The following is a 16,763-nucleotide window of genomic DNA, read 5'->3' as shown; positions in this document are numbered from 1 at the left end:
ACCGTAAACATCCTAGTAATAAACTCACTAATACCCTGCACTTTTTTTGCAGGCAAATGCGTAATACTACAGCCACTCACCCAGAGCCTTCCAGGTCATGTCTTTAAATCTCATGAAAAGTAAATAGATAAGGGATTATGTATAGAACGCCGGTCATTATCAAATCCTGATTATACTTGAGATCGAATAAATGGTGGCTTGCATTGATCAAGTTGTAAAACTTACCCTAAACAGCCTAGTATTACACCCAATAATGCCCTACACTTTTACCGTAAACATCCTAGTAATACACTCACTAATACCCTGCACTTTTACCTTAAACATCCTAGTAATACACTCACTTATACCCTGCACTTTTTTTGCAGGCAAATGCATAATACTACAGCCACTCACTCAGAGCCTTCCAGGTCATGTCTTTAAATCTCATGAAAAGTAAATAGATAAGGGATTATGTTTAGAACGCCGGTCATTATAGAATCCTGATTATACTTGAGATCGAATAAATGGTGGCTTGCATTGATCAAGTTGTAAAACTTACCGTAAAAATCCTAGTATTACACCCAATAATGCCCTACACTTTTACCGTAAACATCCTAGTAATACACTCACTAATACCCTGCACTTTTACCTTAAACATCCTAGTAATACACTCACTAATACCCTGCACTTTTTTTGCAGGCAAATGCATAACACTACAGCCACTCACCCAGAGCCTTCCAGGTCATGTCTTTAAATCTCATGAAAAGTAAATAGATAAGGGATTATGTTTAGAACGCCGGTCATTATAGAATCCTGATTATACTTGAGATCGAATAAATGGTGCCTTGCATTGATCAAGTTGTAAAACGTACTGTAAACAGCCTAGTATTACACCCAATAATGCCCTTCACTTTTACCGTAAACATCCTAGTAATACACTCACTAATACCCTGCACTTTTACCGTAAACATCCTAGTAATACCCTCACTAATACCCTGCACTTTTTTTGCAGGCAAATGCGTAATACTACAGCCACTCACCCAGAGCCTTCCAGGTCATGTCTTTAAATCTCATGAAAAGTAAATAGGTAAGGGATAATGTATAGAACGCCGGTCATTATCGAATCCTGATGAGACTGAAGGGATTTATTTTTCGACATTGACTGCCGGACTATACATTATCCTGGTTTTTATACAATTACTTGCCAAAAGGATAGAAGACAATCCTCCGAAATACCAATTTTTCATGATTTTGTTTCCATTTTGTGATTTCCTCTAAGAAAAAATGTTCTTCACGCAAATAGAACTTTAAAGTTTCAGGTGTTGGACCATGTAGAATAAAAAATGGAAGCACTGGGCCCCATTCGTCGTAAGGGCTGAGGTTAAGTTAAAAATGAAATGCAGTGAAGGGGCGGGGAATTCCCAGACAAATGCTATGGTGTACTCATACAAGTAAGGGATAATGTATTGTCCGGAGGTCATTATCCAAAAATAAACCCCGACGCGCAGCGGAGGGTGTTGATTCGTCCTGAAGGGATTTATTTTTGGATAATGACCGACGGCAGCGCAGCGGTCTGTTAGCAGGAAATAATGTAGGGTAGAACGTTAGGATGGCCCAACTGTAGGGTTGACGTTACTACTCCAGGGCCCTGTTCATCGTAGCTAGTTAGGTGAGTTACCAAGCTAATTTTCAGGCCAGGAACTGAAAAGAGGGACCTTAATTATCCTAGCCTGAAAATTAGCTTGGTAACTCACCTAACTAGCTACGACGAACAGGGCCCTGGAGAAGTAACGTCAATCATTAACATACATAAACACACACAGTGTTGATACAGCTCTTCAGGTCAGGATCAGAAGCAAAGGCTCATCTTAAATGTCAGTCCAACCTTGGTCAGAGTAGCTGTAAAGAGTACTGATGTAGGCGGTAAAGAAGTGTTTATAAGAATTGACAAAAAGTTATTTATATCCCTTCAGCCAAACAGAATTGAAATAGATAGGCCTTTCATTTTATTCATTCACTTTTTCAATTCAATTTAAAACGATTCAATCGGTTTAGGGAAGAACAATCATTCACAGTAAATACCACTAGTTATGAATATCACTCTAGTTAAAAATGATACTATTTTTCAATTAGAAGATGCTTCATGTATTGGCACTGCTTTTAGACTGAATTACTCTACTATAGGTTGGGCAATACTATATAAAAGTAGTACAACTCCAGGAATACTATGGATTTGAAATCTTAGAAGTGGGTCTAGGCCATAGAAATTCTGTGTCAAGCATTCCATACAGAAACAAAAGAAATTATTTATCTGATGATTTCTTATTGGAACTTTAGGACCCTACACCATACAGCATAGCATGTTTAGAATCCTACACCATACACCATTTCATGTTTAGGACCCTACACCATAACATGTTTAGAATCATACACCATAACATGTTTAGAACCATACACCTTGATATGTTTAGAACCATACACTATAACATGTTAAGAACCATACACCATAACATGTTTAGAACTCTACACCATACACCATAATATGTTAAGAACCATACATCATAACATGTTTAGAACCCAACATCATAAACAATAACATGTTTGGAATCCTACACAAATGCGAAAGTGACAACAAAAAAATGTAATTGTAATATTGAGAAATCCTGTAAGATTTTGATAATCTTTTTAAAATAAAAGCATTTTTCCAAAATGATGCAGTAGGCGCAGAGAGTGACCCTACAGTTTAAACTGCTGCACATTTGTCAGTGCACATGCACTTTATTTTGTTAAACTGCACATCATTTTACATGCCATTTGCTTCTGTATTGTCTATTTTATTTTATGTTTTCACATACTGAACCTAATTTTATGTTGATACCTGTACTTGCAAGATAAATGCCTTGTACTCACAGTAGGCTACTTGGCTAATAAACATAGGCCTAATGATTTTGATTATTTTCTATGAGGGCCCCCTTTACAGGCTCTTGGAATCGTCTTAATACCCGCCCCACTAGGAGGACCAATGATTCAAACTGATGTTCGTCATATCACGGTGTAGGAAACGTGTGATCTGGCCATGCAGGATAACCTGATGTTTTTCCTTGAATTATGGCACACGACCTCGCTGATTTAGGCGCTGAGACGAACGTCGACAGTGATGTCACCATGAGTGACATCCTCAATGCCTTACCAGTTTCACAAAGACTGGGAATTTAGGGCAGGCGAGCTTTTATATTCGCCGACACTGGGTCAACAGGCAACGAAGGGTGATCCGCAATCTCATCTTTGGCCGCAGTTAACGTAAGCATTATGGGTTTATTTTTTGGGCAGTAACGTTTAACTATGGTAGCCAACAACGATACCTGTAAAGCTGAAGATATGTCGTCATTTTTCAGCCCGGTAGCCTATGGACTAATAGTTAGGCTATTTTCTATGAGGAAGCAATTGCATTTGTTACATTTAACATCAAACTAAGATTATGTGTGAAAAGCAGCACGTTTGTGTTTGGAAGGAAAACCACTAATACCCATTAATCCAAATACAAAAGGCAACAAACCGTGGTGAATGAGTTTGCATGATATGATCTAGCCTACTGAGAAATCAGCAAGATGGTGTATAAAGGTGCGGATTTTTTCCCAACTTTTGTGTTTGAATCAACCATGTTTTTTATGTTATAACCAGTACTTACGGAGTTTTAGTGTTATTGCTACATTAGACCCTTTTCTCCCTGTCGAAAATAGTTCAGTCCCCTTTCCATTGGGCAATGTTATGAACGGACTCGCACTCAAGACAGCGCAGACCTCCGCCAAGGACAAATGCTCAATTTTAACGAAGGATGTAAACAATGAATGGCTTCGCCCCCTGATTTGGATCAGCTCCAACATCTAACGGGTTCTTCCTTAGTTCATGCTAACCCCTATGTTTAATGAAAATCGACCGAGTAGTTTCTTTGTAGTAGTTCCTGCTGACAGACAGACAAACAAATGGCAACGACTAACAAAGCTTGATAGCTAGTAATGCATCTGTCAAAATCCTCTGTCAAAATCCTCCTACTGGACTAAATACAATACATTAATGAATTACAAGACGTCTAATCACCCGCACCCACCTATAGGCCTATCAGGTCTGTACGGTACAGGCTCTGTTTTTCCTTTTCTTTAAAAAAAAACAAAAAAAAAACGTTTTTTTGGCGATGATATTATTTAGCTAGCCTACTAAGACTTCACTGATCCTCATGAAGCTTGGCGTGGTAGTAGCTCCAAATGGCTGATAGTGGATATAAGGTATGTCTCTCTAGTTGGCTGTCTCCCTTCGTTCTAGCACTCCCTGCAAGGTAAGCTCAAGGGACATTTTGGGCAAAAGCTCAACAACCGTTTCAAGAAACAAATCTGACATTTTTATTCTGAAGTTGGGAAGCCCAGCATCATTCAACCTTTTGCTACTTGTTCCGTTTCACACATTCTGCTTGGACCCTGATGGTCGTAGCTTGCGGGTATATGTAAACTCAAATATTATAGCTTGAGGTGTATACCCCTGTCCAGTCTAAATGTCGATACTCTACATTTAATATTGTTTTCAAATGTGTTCTTGTCATCAATCCTACAATTTAGACATACATGCATATGTCTCAAAACTTTGTATGTAATAAAATGGCAAGTACATTTACACAAAGAAGCTTGTATTGTTTATTATGTATAAATGTAAATTGCAGAAGCTGCTAAAATTGAACACAAGAATATATCTGTTATTAAGTCAGACGGGTCACAGTGATGTGCTGGATGATATTATCTAAGTCATGTATGTCTCCAGATATGGGCACAGGCAAAGTTTCAGAGGCCAATACCAAAAGATAACACAATTATGGCAGTTTGAATAATGGTACCCTCACACAAATATTCCCTCTTGCACTGTCTTAAGTGTGCTTGTAGCATTTGTGTTCACTGTTGAGGATATCAGGATGAAACGTTGCACTGTGACTAACATACCTGTAGAATCAGTACAGATCTTCAACAGATGCGAACTTGGGTTTTCATGTAATCTTCTTTTTTTTCAGATGTCAACGGACCATTCATTCCACTGACAATGTTGGTACGCATTGTAAGTATCTACATTTATAAGTCTTTAAAATATATATTGAATTTTGGAGCTATGGTGAAAGTCTAAAACAATACAAGAAATACAATTCTCCAGATCTATAAATATAAAGGGTGAAATGTCAATGTTGGCAATTACCAATATGAACTGTGTTTTGTACCTACACATCATGGATTTATTGTGATTTGGACTTGGGTGAAGGTCTGAAAATGATGCAAATCTTAAAAAGGCATTAATGTGTTGTAAGCCTAAAGCTTGATATGATACTGTAGGTAGTTGGCAGGATTATGCAATTTTGACAAAAGGAATATTGATCCACAGTCAATGAATTAACAATGAAATATTATCCTCATTTTAAGACTGCTATTTTGAGGTCAGGTTTCAGGTTTTGAAGTCACCATTCACACCACCTATGCAATTTAATTAATTATAATTAATGATTCAATTTGAATTTATTTGTGCAACAGTCAGAAGCAATTCTTTTCAAAAGTATTCATTTCATGTCCATGTCCACACTGCCAAATCAAGTCTCTCAGCACCAAGGCTAGACTAAGGCTGAATCCCATTTCACCCCCTACCCCTTCGTCTTTCCCCTTCCCCTCCGTTTTGCGCGTTCACGTGGAGGGGTAGTGCTATCCCAATTCACGTTAGGACAGAAGGGTAGGGGCGAGGGGAAGGGCTTTCCACCCCTCCAAACGGAGATTTTCCGAGGGCACACTTCAGACGAAGGGGTGAGACCGATTTCCCCCAATGCATTGCGAACCCGTGATCATTAAAGAAGAAACATCGCGCAAGTCCCTTTAAAAATGTCGGAAACAGCAGGAAAAGCATCACACAAATGAAAGTATTTTCTTTGTAATTCATGGTTTTAAAACTTGTTTGATGAAATGTTGCATTGTGTTAATAACAGCTGCAGGCGCCATGTTTGTTTATGTCTGGTGAGTGACAGCTGTTGCTCTCCGGTAACGTAACAGCTGACGCAGCGTACTGATGACGTACGTAAGTGTTGAAGGGCTATCCCAATTCGTAGGGCTAGAGTTTAAACCCCTTCGACTACCCCTCCGTTTGAAAAAGCGAGGGCAAAGGGGTAGGGGTAAGGGTAGGGGTGGAGATTAGAAATGGGATTGGGCCTAACTTTCTTCTACTCTCTCAGCACCAAGGCTAGATTGACTGTCTACTTCTACCGTAGCCAGCAGGTACAGTGTGCAGTGAGGAAGCGTCCCACCCCAGCGCCTGAAGAGCCTGCGGCTACAGTGCTGTGCAGTGAGGAAACCTCACTCCCCGACACCAGAACGGACATGCTAGCCCATGGGTTTGAACCTCCTGGCTAGCACGCCTGCTTCCCATGCTCGAGGTTGCGAGTTTAATCCACTGAGGAACTGTGCTAGTCCACACAACGCAGGTTACACTTGCTAGCTACAGCTGAGGTAAGTCACTAAGTAAGTTAAGCTAACTAATTTTAACGTGCTAGCTATCGCTAGCTAGCACGGGGAGTTGCCATTAACTAGCGAGCTACAAACGTCAGCCAACAATGCAAAATCAAAAGAGATATGGCAGAAACAACGTCATAACCAGGCTGGTTAGTTACATTACAGGGAAACCAGCCATCAAGTACATGGAATTGAGTTGTAATATTGTCAACACAACTTTTTGGTGCTTCACCACACTCTAAACATTAATGCCCTGGCAGTGGCAATAAGCTTTAGTTTTGTATTGGTTTTGATAACATTGTTTAAGTTGAGAATTACACAAAGTATTTATTTTATTAAACTGCTACTATATAAAAATGCTGATGTTAAGTGTTTGCACAACAAATGTTGTGGCACTTTTGTTCATATGGCAGAACATTTTAAATAAAAGTGCGCTATACACTACTTTTGAATTGATTATTAGATTTTGCGTATAGAAATGCGATTAATCGTGATTAATCAGGGAAATCATGCGATTAATCACGATTAACATTTTTAATCGTTGCCCAGCCCTACTTAAAACAAATGCATTTAGTATAGACCACACAGGTTTTAACCGCAGGGCTGCAGGAATTTGAACACGGTTAATAGTCAGGAATTAATTCAATTCAATTTTATTTATATAGCGCCATAACAATACAATTGCCTCTGAGCGCTTTACAGAGCCCAGAGCCTGAACCCCCTTAGTGCAAGCACAATGGCAACAGGGGCAAGAAAAAACTCCCTGTTAGGCAGGAAGAAACCTTAAGCAGAACCACGGCACATAAGGGGGAACCCATCTACTTGAGGTCGGCCGGGTGGAGATAGGAAGGGGGGAGGGGGAGGGTTGTGTGGCAGAAGGGGGAGGGTTGTGTGGCAGAAGGGGAAGGGAAACAACAGGGGTTGTACACAGCCAGCATTTGGTCGATGTACGTAGTATTTATACAGACATCCGGTGGTAAATACATGATACAGGCAAGACCAGTTTAGTGGGTATACACTGCGCTCATAGGGTTACTGTTACAGGGGTAAGGGATGTAGGGACAGAGAAACATTTCAGTGGTGGCAATAATGTTTATTGTATATAAATGCTAGCATAGGGAATGGGGTAGTAAAGTGCACCGCAATGCGGTGCCGGTGGGTGCAATTGGCCAAGGGTTTCTACAGGTAGACCAGGTGGAGAGACTACAGCAGCGTCCCATGGTGGAGATAGTCTAGATTAAGAGGAAAAGAAAAGGAACAGAGTGAGTGGGTAGAGTTCGGCTGTCCATATGCGTAGATGAGGAGTGGTGGGGGTGAGGATCAATGTTTCCACTTCCATCAGCAATTGGAACATGCTATAACATGCTATATTTTTTTTAGTAGACATCAATTTCAGAAACAGATAGGGAGATACCTTTGGGTAGAAGATTTAACAGTAGGCAATATGGCTATTGTATCAGTGTTATTATAGGCATTAGCAATATGATGTGAAAGGAGAGAGCGAGAGAGAGAGAGAGAGAGAGAGAGAAAGAGAAAGGGAGAAGATATGTTTAGTAATGCTGGCATTTAGCATTTTGTTTGGTTTTGTACATATGGAGATAAGCTTTAGGGTTGCAGGGTACACAGCAGTGCCCATTTGGCTGGTGACAGTCGCAACACACGCCGTATGCTGTACCTGGGATCCGTAAAGGCCCTCCTTCACGGTACAACATACGCCGTCTGTAGCCCAGTTTTGTTGATTAGGGGGGTATTGCATGTGTTGCATTGCATTTGTTTAGTAATGCTGGCATTTAGCACTTTGTTTGGTTTGGTTCATTATGGAGATTTTAGTCGTAAGCTTTGTTAGGGTTGCAGGGTTCACAGCAGTGCCCAATTGGCTGGAAATAACAGTAGTAAGCCTACAATTTGAAGACTAACTATGACGGGATGCATATCGTTTGAAACCATGGAATCATTAAACCGCCACCTTACATTTAAAGTTTAGCAATCAAGATGGATATGGATCACGCATCTAACGCACACTCTTGTTTACACCTGCTTTTAAAAGGCGGCACATTTTCACCGCAAAAAAGACATGAACTGTCCCCTGCAGTTTTCACAACGGAAAACGTTATCAGTCACTCCTTGTGCTTCATTTTAGCCAAAGCTCCACTTTGCCAATGCCAATAATGTACTTGAGAGAAATATTTGTTTTTGCCTTGAAACATTGTGAAGGGTTTAAATAAACAAAACTTGTTTCATTCATTTTGATAGATGGCATTATTAGATATAAGTTTGCTTCTATTCTGGTTTGTTTATTTATTGTTATTTGTATGTTAATGTCACAGGGCTGGTGATGAGGATGCTGAGACTCAGGCTGCTCAACACTGTAGCTCCAGCCTACTTCTTCACTGCGACAGCTGTCACGTTCGCCCTGTATTTTGTCTTTTTTATTCCAACAATTTTCCAACCTCCTAGCATTATGATACACACAATAATTTTTCTCTATCTGATGTTGAATGCATTGGGGAACTACGCAATGACTATTTGGTTTCCATCAGAGACTGTCAGTGAAAGCACTCTTCCATTGTGTCCTCCTCACTGTTCAGACAGAGTCGACGCCCATTACCTCCGTAATGACCGTCACTTTTGTAAACTATGTAAGAAAGTGATTCTGAAAAGGGACCACCACTGCTTCTTCACGGGAAATTGTATAGGAAACAACAACATGCGTTACTTCATCATGTTCTGCATCTACACGTCATCTACTTGCTTGTACTCCCTGGTTCTAGGAGTGGCTTACCTCACAGTGGAATATTCCATTTCCTTTGAGAACCCTTTGACATTCCTCACGCTACTGCCCATCTCAACAGGATACTTTTTCATTGGTGAGTTGCATAGGGGACCGGTAATAATCATTACCCTCTCTTTAACAATTCCTCCCTAACCTAATTTTTCTGGATCTTATGCTTCCTCGTATTCCATTGCGTCTGTTGTGACAAATGTGTTTGGCTCTGTCTCTCCATTCAGGTGTGATCTCAGGCCTCCAGTTCTTCCTGGTCTTGATGCTTTATGTGTGGCTGGGAATTGGGCTGGTATGTGCTGGGTTCTGCTGCCAACAGGTTCTCCTGGTAGCCCGTGGACAGACCTGGTACCAGCTGCAGAGGGGCCGTCTGGTTGTGAGTCATGGGATGTGGCACACCAATCTGAAGGATGTGTTTGGGTCACGGTGGGCCCTGGGTCTCTTCCTTCCTATGCTCACAGTCAAGGATGGCATCAAACTAAATGGAAACCAAGGTCACAAGTATAATTGACAATGTTTTCACATCTGACATGTCTAGAATTATCTACAGTCACAACAATAGTACCAAGATGCTACCTGTGTCACTTAACATTCAGAAGGTTGCTAGTTCGATTCCCTGTCAAAGTGTCCTTGAGCAAGACACTGAACCCCTAATTGCTCCTGATGTGCACCCCTGCCATCAGTGTAAAATGTAAAATGTATATATCCTTGTAAGTCGCTTTGGATAAAAGTGTCTGCTAAATGACTAAATATAATGTAAATGTAAACATTGAAATATGAAGAAAATACATGTTATTCCATGAAAATAAGAGATAAACGTGTGATGTCATTGAATATCCTTCCTGGTGTAATGTACTGTACACATTTTAATGTTGGCCTTTTTTAACAAATGTACTTGATGGCCAGTAAACACAGGGCTTTAGTGAGATAGATTCTCTAAGCAAATTAGTAGCACTCTGCCTATTCAAAATGTCTCTGTGTTTGCAGTCAAATATCTCTGGTTTTCAAATTTATGGTACGTTTCATCAGTTCAGTCAGGCTCTTCTACCCCGTTTCAAGCATTTTTAATATATTTGGTAAACAACCAATTATTACCATAATTATCAAGTCACAAATCATTTTGTGGAAGTTTTCTGGTGGGAAGTGGGGGGATTATAGTCTTCAGGAAGGGTGCCTTGAATATGCACTGAACACCATGGACACTGATAAGAATATATGCAAAAGAGAAACACTTGAAACCTGTAAACCCTAGATAAACTGTAAAACCTACCTGTTATACAATGATGCCAAAATTATTTTGTTGCTGCTAAAGTGTCTTTAGATATTTTTGTCAGATCTTACTATGGAAGTCTGAAGTATAATTACAAGCATTTATTAAGTGTCAAAGGCTTTTTTTGACAATAACATGAAGTGGATGCAAAGAGTCAATACCACAAGTTCTTTTAATGCATATTCCCCTCATCTCTTTTATAATGAAATGGCTTGATATTCACAAACTTCCATTGTTATTGTATAGCTGTTGAGCGCTACCAACAGTCCTGTGTAAAGCCAACAGTAAAGCATCCTGAGACCATTCATGTGTGAGGTTGCTTCTGAGCCAAGGGAGTGGGCTCACTCACAATTTTGCCTAGGAACACTCCCATGAAATAATAATGGTACCAACACATCCTCCGAGAGCAATTTCTCCTAACCATCCAGGAACAATCCAGGCTCGGGGAACAAAACATGTATATTTTGGGTCCATGGCCAGGAAACTCTCCAGACCTTAATCCCATTGAGAAATTGTGGTCAATCCTCAAGAGAAGAGGATTCTTGCAAATATTGCAAATATTGACTATTGATTAAGAAGGGAAATCACTGTCTGCGATTTTAGTGACTATTAATGAAACTATTAGCCGAAAACTTGAACAGCAAAAGATGGGCCATTCCGAACTGTTTTGGCTTTTGCAATAAGCATAATTCAAATGCAAATCAGAAATTAGGTTTATTGCCAAGTAGGTTCCCACCTAAAAGGGATTTGTTTTGGTTGTGTTTCAAACCAGCTAAATATACAACAGGGGAAAAGCAAGGAAAAAACAGACAGACAAAGAGGCATACATATTTAAACATGTACATCAATACATCTTAATATGTACTTTGAAATAAGAAGAGTGAAAAACAGTCAGCCCCCAGTCAGTCAGTCAGTAAGCCCCCAGTCAGTCAGTCAGTAAGCCCCCAGTCAGTCAGTCAGTAAGCCCCCAGTCAGTCAGTCAGTCAGCCCCCAGTCAGTCAGTCAGTCAGTAAGCCCCCAGTCAGTCAGTCAGTCAGTCAGCCCCCAGCCAGTCAGTCAGTCAGCCCCCAGTCAGTCAGTCAGTCAGCCAGTCAGTGGGCAGTCCGACCTCCACCAGTGGCCAGCAGCCAGCCTGTTGAAAATGTTCATTACACATGATTTTAAAATGTTCAGAAAAGCTCATAACTTCACAAAAAAAAAATTGTGTGGTAGCTTTACCCAAAAAACATGTTCTCAACTGTTAGGGCCCTATCTTGCACCCAGCGCAATTGACATTGTCACCGACGCATGTATAATTCCTATCTTGCACCCGGCGCACAGCGCGATTTTTCCTCCAGAGGCGCGCTTCGAAATGAACTTGCGTCGACATGGGCGGGGGCGGAACAGAGAAGGCGTTTCTCTGGCGCAAGTGGTATTTTGCAGTTTCAAAACAACGCCGTGCGCCGTGCGCCATTGACCAAAAAAAAGCTGGTCTAATGTGAGGCGCAATGTCTAAAGTCTGTAACGCGTATTCAGAACGCTATTTTAAGGGCGCATGTGCTTGCCCGCACAGTATAGGACCTATAGGCTACACTTTACTTCTGTCGTCTTCACGAGAGATTTACACCAATTGTTTGGCAAGCCATATATAATTACAAGGAAAATAAAGTATTTACCACATGAGGAAATCATTGTGATATACGTATCCAAGACATTTTAAAACTAGGCATACATCTAGCGTACACAATTGACCCAAATGATTCAGGTTAATTGAAGCTGCGTGACATTTGATTTATTGTATGGCTTTGTTGCATTTATTTAATGCCAGTATTATTATAAATCTTGTAAACTCATCTCTGTGTATGTGGACTTTATTTATGTACCTTGGGTTTGGTCAGCTGGTGCACTGGCTTGGGTGCCGATTTCCATGCCCCCAAATCCCTGCGGGCTCTCAGGCGTGAGGGTAGACGTGGCGATGTCCTCTGCTGCCGTCAGATCCTGGGTCGAGGCAGATCCACCTCCCGTGAAGGCACGAGAACGTGTGTTACCTTCCAGCATGGATGTCCCACGTCTCCGGACGTCATTATAGCGTTTTCGGCAACGTTTTCGGGTGCCCCGTTGCAGAAACAATCACGGCAATATCTTGACATGCTTGCTTGACTTTGCTTACTTTTGGAGGGTTTCTCGCATCCCCATATATATCTATCTCCCGGCTTTTTACAAAGCCATACAATAAATCAAATGTCACGCAGCTTCAATTAACCTGAATCATTTGGGTCAATGTGTAGGCTACGCTAGATGTATGCCTATTTTTAAAATATCTTGGATATGGGTATCACAATGATTTCCTCAAGTGGTAAATACTTTATTTTCCTTGTAATTATATATGGCTTGCCAAAAAATTGGTGTAAATCTCACGTCGGTCTTCTCGGCTGTGAACTTTTCCGGTCTTCCACCAGGTAATTCCGCCATCAAAATAACAAGCCGCTATGGACTATGCGCTCCTCGCTCTTAAAGGGAATGTGAAATGACGCTCGGATTGGTTTATTGCATATTACGCCCAAACCACACCTATGGCTGAGTAACCTCCTTTGGACCAACCCTTTTGACACTTGCGCTGGACGCAAGTGTGTTTTTTCCGCCGTTAAAATAGCAACTGCGCCATAGAGCCGCCCACACAGCTACTTGCGCTTGGCGCCGTCCTACTTGCGTTTCTGATCGGCAAGATAGGGCCCTTAGTGTGGTAGTATCCAAAGTTATTTCATAACGACAAGTTAAAATGAGATGAATTTGTTAATATGCATTTCCTCTGTAATTCTGTCATTTCTATGTTAATTCTTTGTAGTTGTAGCTGTAATTTGTAATGCAATATACAGCCGCGGAAAAAATTAAGAGACCACTTCAAAATTATCAGTTTCTCTGGTTTTACTATTTATTGGTATGTGTTAAAGTAAAATGTACATTTTTGTTTTATTCTATAACCTACTGGCAACATTCCTACCAAATTTCAAATAAAAATATTGTCATTTAGATCATTTATTTGCAGAAAAATGACAATTGGTCAAAATAGCAAAAAAGATGCAGTGTCTTCAGATCTCGAATAATGCAAAGAAAACAAGCTCATATTCATTTTTAAACTACACAATACTAATGCTTTAACTTAGGAAGAGTTCAGAAATCAATATTTGGTGGAATAACCTTGATTTAAAATCACAACTTTCATGTGTCTTGGCATGCTCTCCACCAGTCTTTCACATTGCCGTTGGGTGACTTTATGCTACTCCTGGCGCAAGAATTTAAGCAGCTCGGCTTCTTTTCATGGCTTGTGACCATCCATCTTCCTCTTGATCACATTTCAGAGTTTTTTTTATGGGATTCAGGTCTCGAAATTGGGCTGGCCATGACAGGGTCCTGATCTGGTGATACTCCATCCACACCTTTACTGGCCTGGCTGTGTGGCATGGAGCATTGCCCTGCTGGAAAAAACACTTCTCAGAGTTGGGGAACATTGTCAGAGCAAAAGGAAGCAAGTTTTTCTTCCGGGACAACGTTGTACTTTGCCTGGCTGAGGTTTGTAAAAGACCATAAGGATTGAACCAAAGCGGACTGGAGGGTCTCCTAGTTCGTCTTCTCTGATGAGTCCAATTTCACAGTAGGTGCAAGACTCTGTGGCTTGTAGGCCTCTCCAGGTCTCCGTCTAACCATCAGACGACCATGTGTTGGGCAAAGCTGAAAATTGGACTCATCAGAGAAGACGAACTAGGAGACCCTCCAGTCCGCTTTGGTTCAATCCTTATGGTCTTTTACAAACCTCAGCCAGGCAAAGTGCAACGTTGTCCCGGAAGAAAAACTTGCTTCCTTTTGCTCTGACAATGTTCCCCAACTCTGAGAAGTGTTTTTTCCAGCAGGGCAATGCTCCAGTCCAATTTCACAGTAGGTGCAAGACTCTGTGGCTTGTAGGCCTCTCCAGGTCTCCGTCTAACCATCAGACGACCATGTGTTGGGCAAAGCTGAAAATTGGACTCATCAGAGAAGACGAACTAGGAGACCCTCCAGTCCGCTTTGGTTCAATCCTTATGGTCTTTTACAAACCTCAGCCAGGCAAAGTGCAACGTTGTCCCGGAAGAAAAACTTGCTTCCTTTTGCTCTGACAATGTTCCCCAACTCTGAGAAGTGTTTTTTCCAGCAGGGCAATGCTCCATGCCACACAGCCAGGCCAGTAAAGGTGTGGATGGAGTATCACCAGATCAGGGCCCTGTCATGGCCAGCCCAATTTCGAGACCTGAATCCCATAAAAAAAACTCTGAAATGTGATCAAGAGGAAGATGGATGGTCACAAGCCATGAAAAGAAGCCGAGCTGCTTGAATTCTTGCGCCAGGAGTAGCATAAAGACACCCAACGGCAATGTGAAAGACTGGTGGAGAGCATGCCAAGACACATGAAAGTTGTGATTTTAAATCAAGGTTATTCCACCAAATATTGATTTCTGAACTCTTCCTAACTTAAAGCATTAGTATTGTGTAGTTTAAAAATGAATATGAGCTTGTTTTCTTTGCATTATTCGAGATCTGAAGACACTGCATCTTTTTTGCTATTTTGACCAATTGTAATTTTTCTGCAAATAAATGAACTAAATGACAATATTTGTATTTAAAATTTGGTAGGAATGTTGCCAGTAGGTTATAGAATAAAACAAAAATGTACACTTTACTTTAACACATACCAATAAATAGTAAAACCAGAGAAACTGATAATTTTGAAGTGGTCTCTTAATTTTTTCCGCGGCTGTATAGCCAGTTCAGTCCAGTCCAGTACTCATTCACTCATTCTCAACACTGTGTAAAGTGTAAAGTATTGGAACAGTAGATCATTTATTTCTATAGGATAACAATGCAACTGTATATAATTTATGAACAGTAGTGATCATTTATTTCTTTAGGATAACAATGAGTGGAAGTGGTTCATGAGGTGAGACACAGAATATTAGCTTTTTTATTAACACGTGGATGGCTCTTAAAATAGCCATTGGAGCCATTGGTCTCCCTCGCAGGCATTGCCTCCCTTGTAGCACGATTGCTTCCTGATCTTCTGATGTAATGCAGAGCAGCATCCTCCACATCAACAGGTTGGTCCTGCATAGCCCTTGATTGTTTTCTGGGTGAAATTGTCCAGGACACTAGTGGCTTTCACACAGGCCTCTACATTGGCAGGACCAATGGCAATCACACAACGGTTCATGTGCTATTGGGCTGCAAGTATGCCAAATGTGTTTTCAACAGAAACTGAAATGTTAGGACAAGACACTGACTGCACAACAACCTACCATAGCATAACATACCATAACATAACAAAACATATAAGTACTCTGAACATAAATTACACATATAATAAACATAGATCTGGTCTCAGATGACCCTGGCCACCTCTGCCACATCACTCTGATGAACCTGGCCACGTCTGCCACAGCGCTCTGATGACCCTGGCCACCTCTGCCACACTCAGATGACTCTGGCCACCTCTGCCACATCGCTCTCTCAGATGACCCTGGCCACCTCTGCCACACTCTGATGACCCTGGCCACGTCTGCCACATCGCTCTCTCAGATGACCCTGGCCACCTCTACCACATCGCTCTGATGATCCTGGCCACCTCTGCCACAGTGCTAGACACAGTGTGAGCCCAACATGGTAGCTGAAGGTGATGCTGCGGTATGAATCTCCTGTGAACAGGTACCTGGGTATTTAAAATGTAACTTACATTAATATTTGGCTTTAAAAGCATCTGGCTGTATAAGAATACACCACTGACAATAACATGCGTATCTAGCTTTACAGTAGCCTAATTGTATATTTAGTTATGGGCAAGGTTAATTCATTAATTAACACTCACCGCAAGCAAATCTCAATCTGTTCAGCTGGTCTCATGTCTAAGCCCTCATATTACTGTTCCGATGGGTAACTCATTTTATTTGATCATTCTTTGGGGATAGGCTCCTTGACCCTGCCTTCTGCCATTGGAAGGATTGGAGCTCTTCTTGCCAGCTACCATCTGTGGACAGGGGCCTACGCCCAAGACTGTCACTCTACTCCAGAGACTGTAATCATTGTCTTTGATATATTATCTTCCTGGCTGTATTTGTGAACTACACATTCAGAATTAAAACTTTAATTCTATTCCTGCCTCTTGAGTCTTTCTGGTAGAAATGAGGTGAAATACACCTTCCACGCT

The 16,763-nt window shown here is 41.1% G+C and overlaps 1 protein-coding gene across 1 annotated transcript; it reads left to right on the top strand.

The window, feature by feature from the left end:
* Positions 1–6,471: 6,471 nt before the first annotated feature.
* Positions 6,472–16,212, top strand: zdhhc22 (zDHHC palmitoyltransferase 22; the record flags this gene model as incomplete). The annotated part of the gene is made up of 4 exons (XM_080844573.1): positions 6,472–6,500; positions 8,831–9,370; positions 9,513–9,779; positions 16,139–16,212. The coding sequence occupies exons 2-4, from the start codon at positions 8,839–8,841 to the stop codon at positions 16,210–16,212; spliced, it is 873 nt and encodes a 290-aa protein (XP_080700699.1). The 5' UTR covers positions 6,472–6,500; positions 8,831–8,838.
* Between the last annotated feature and the right edge of the window lie 551 nt (positions 16,213–16,763).

Source organism: Sprattus sprattus, assembly GCF_963457725.1.
Source record: "Sprattus sprattus genome assembly, chromosome: 1".
Classification (NCBI taxonomy): domain Eukaryota; kingdom Metazoa; phylum Chordata; class Actinopteri; order Clupeiformes; family Clupeidae; genus Sprattus; species Sprattus sprattus.
This window is presented reverse-complemented; position numbering and strand designations above follow the sequence as displayed.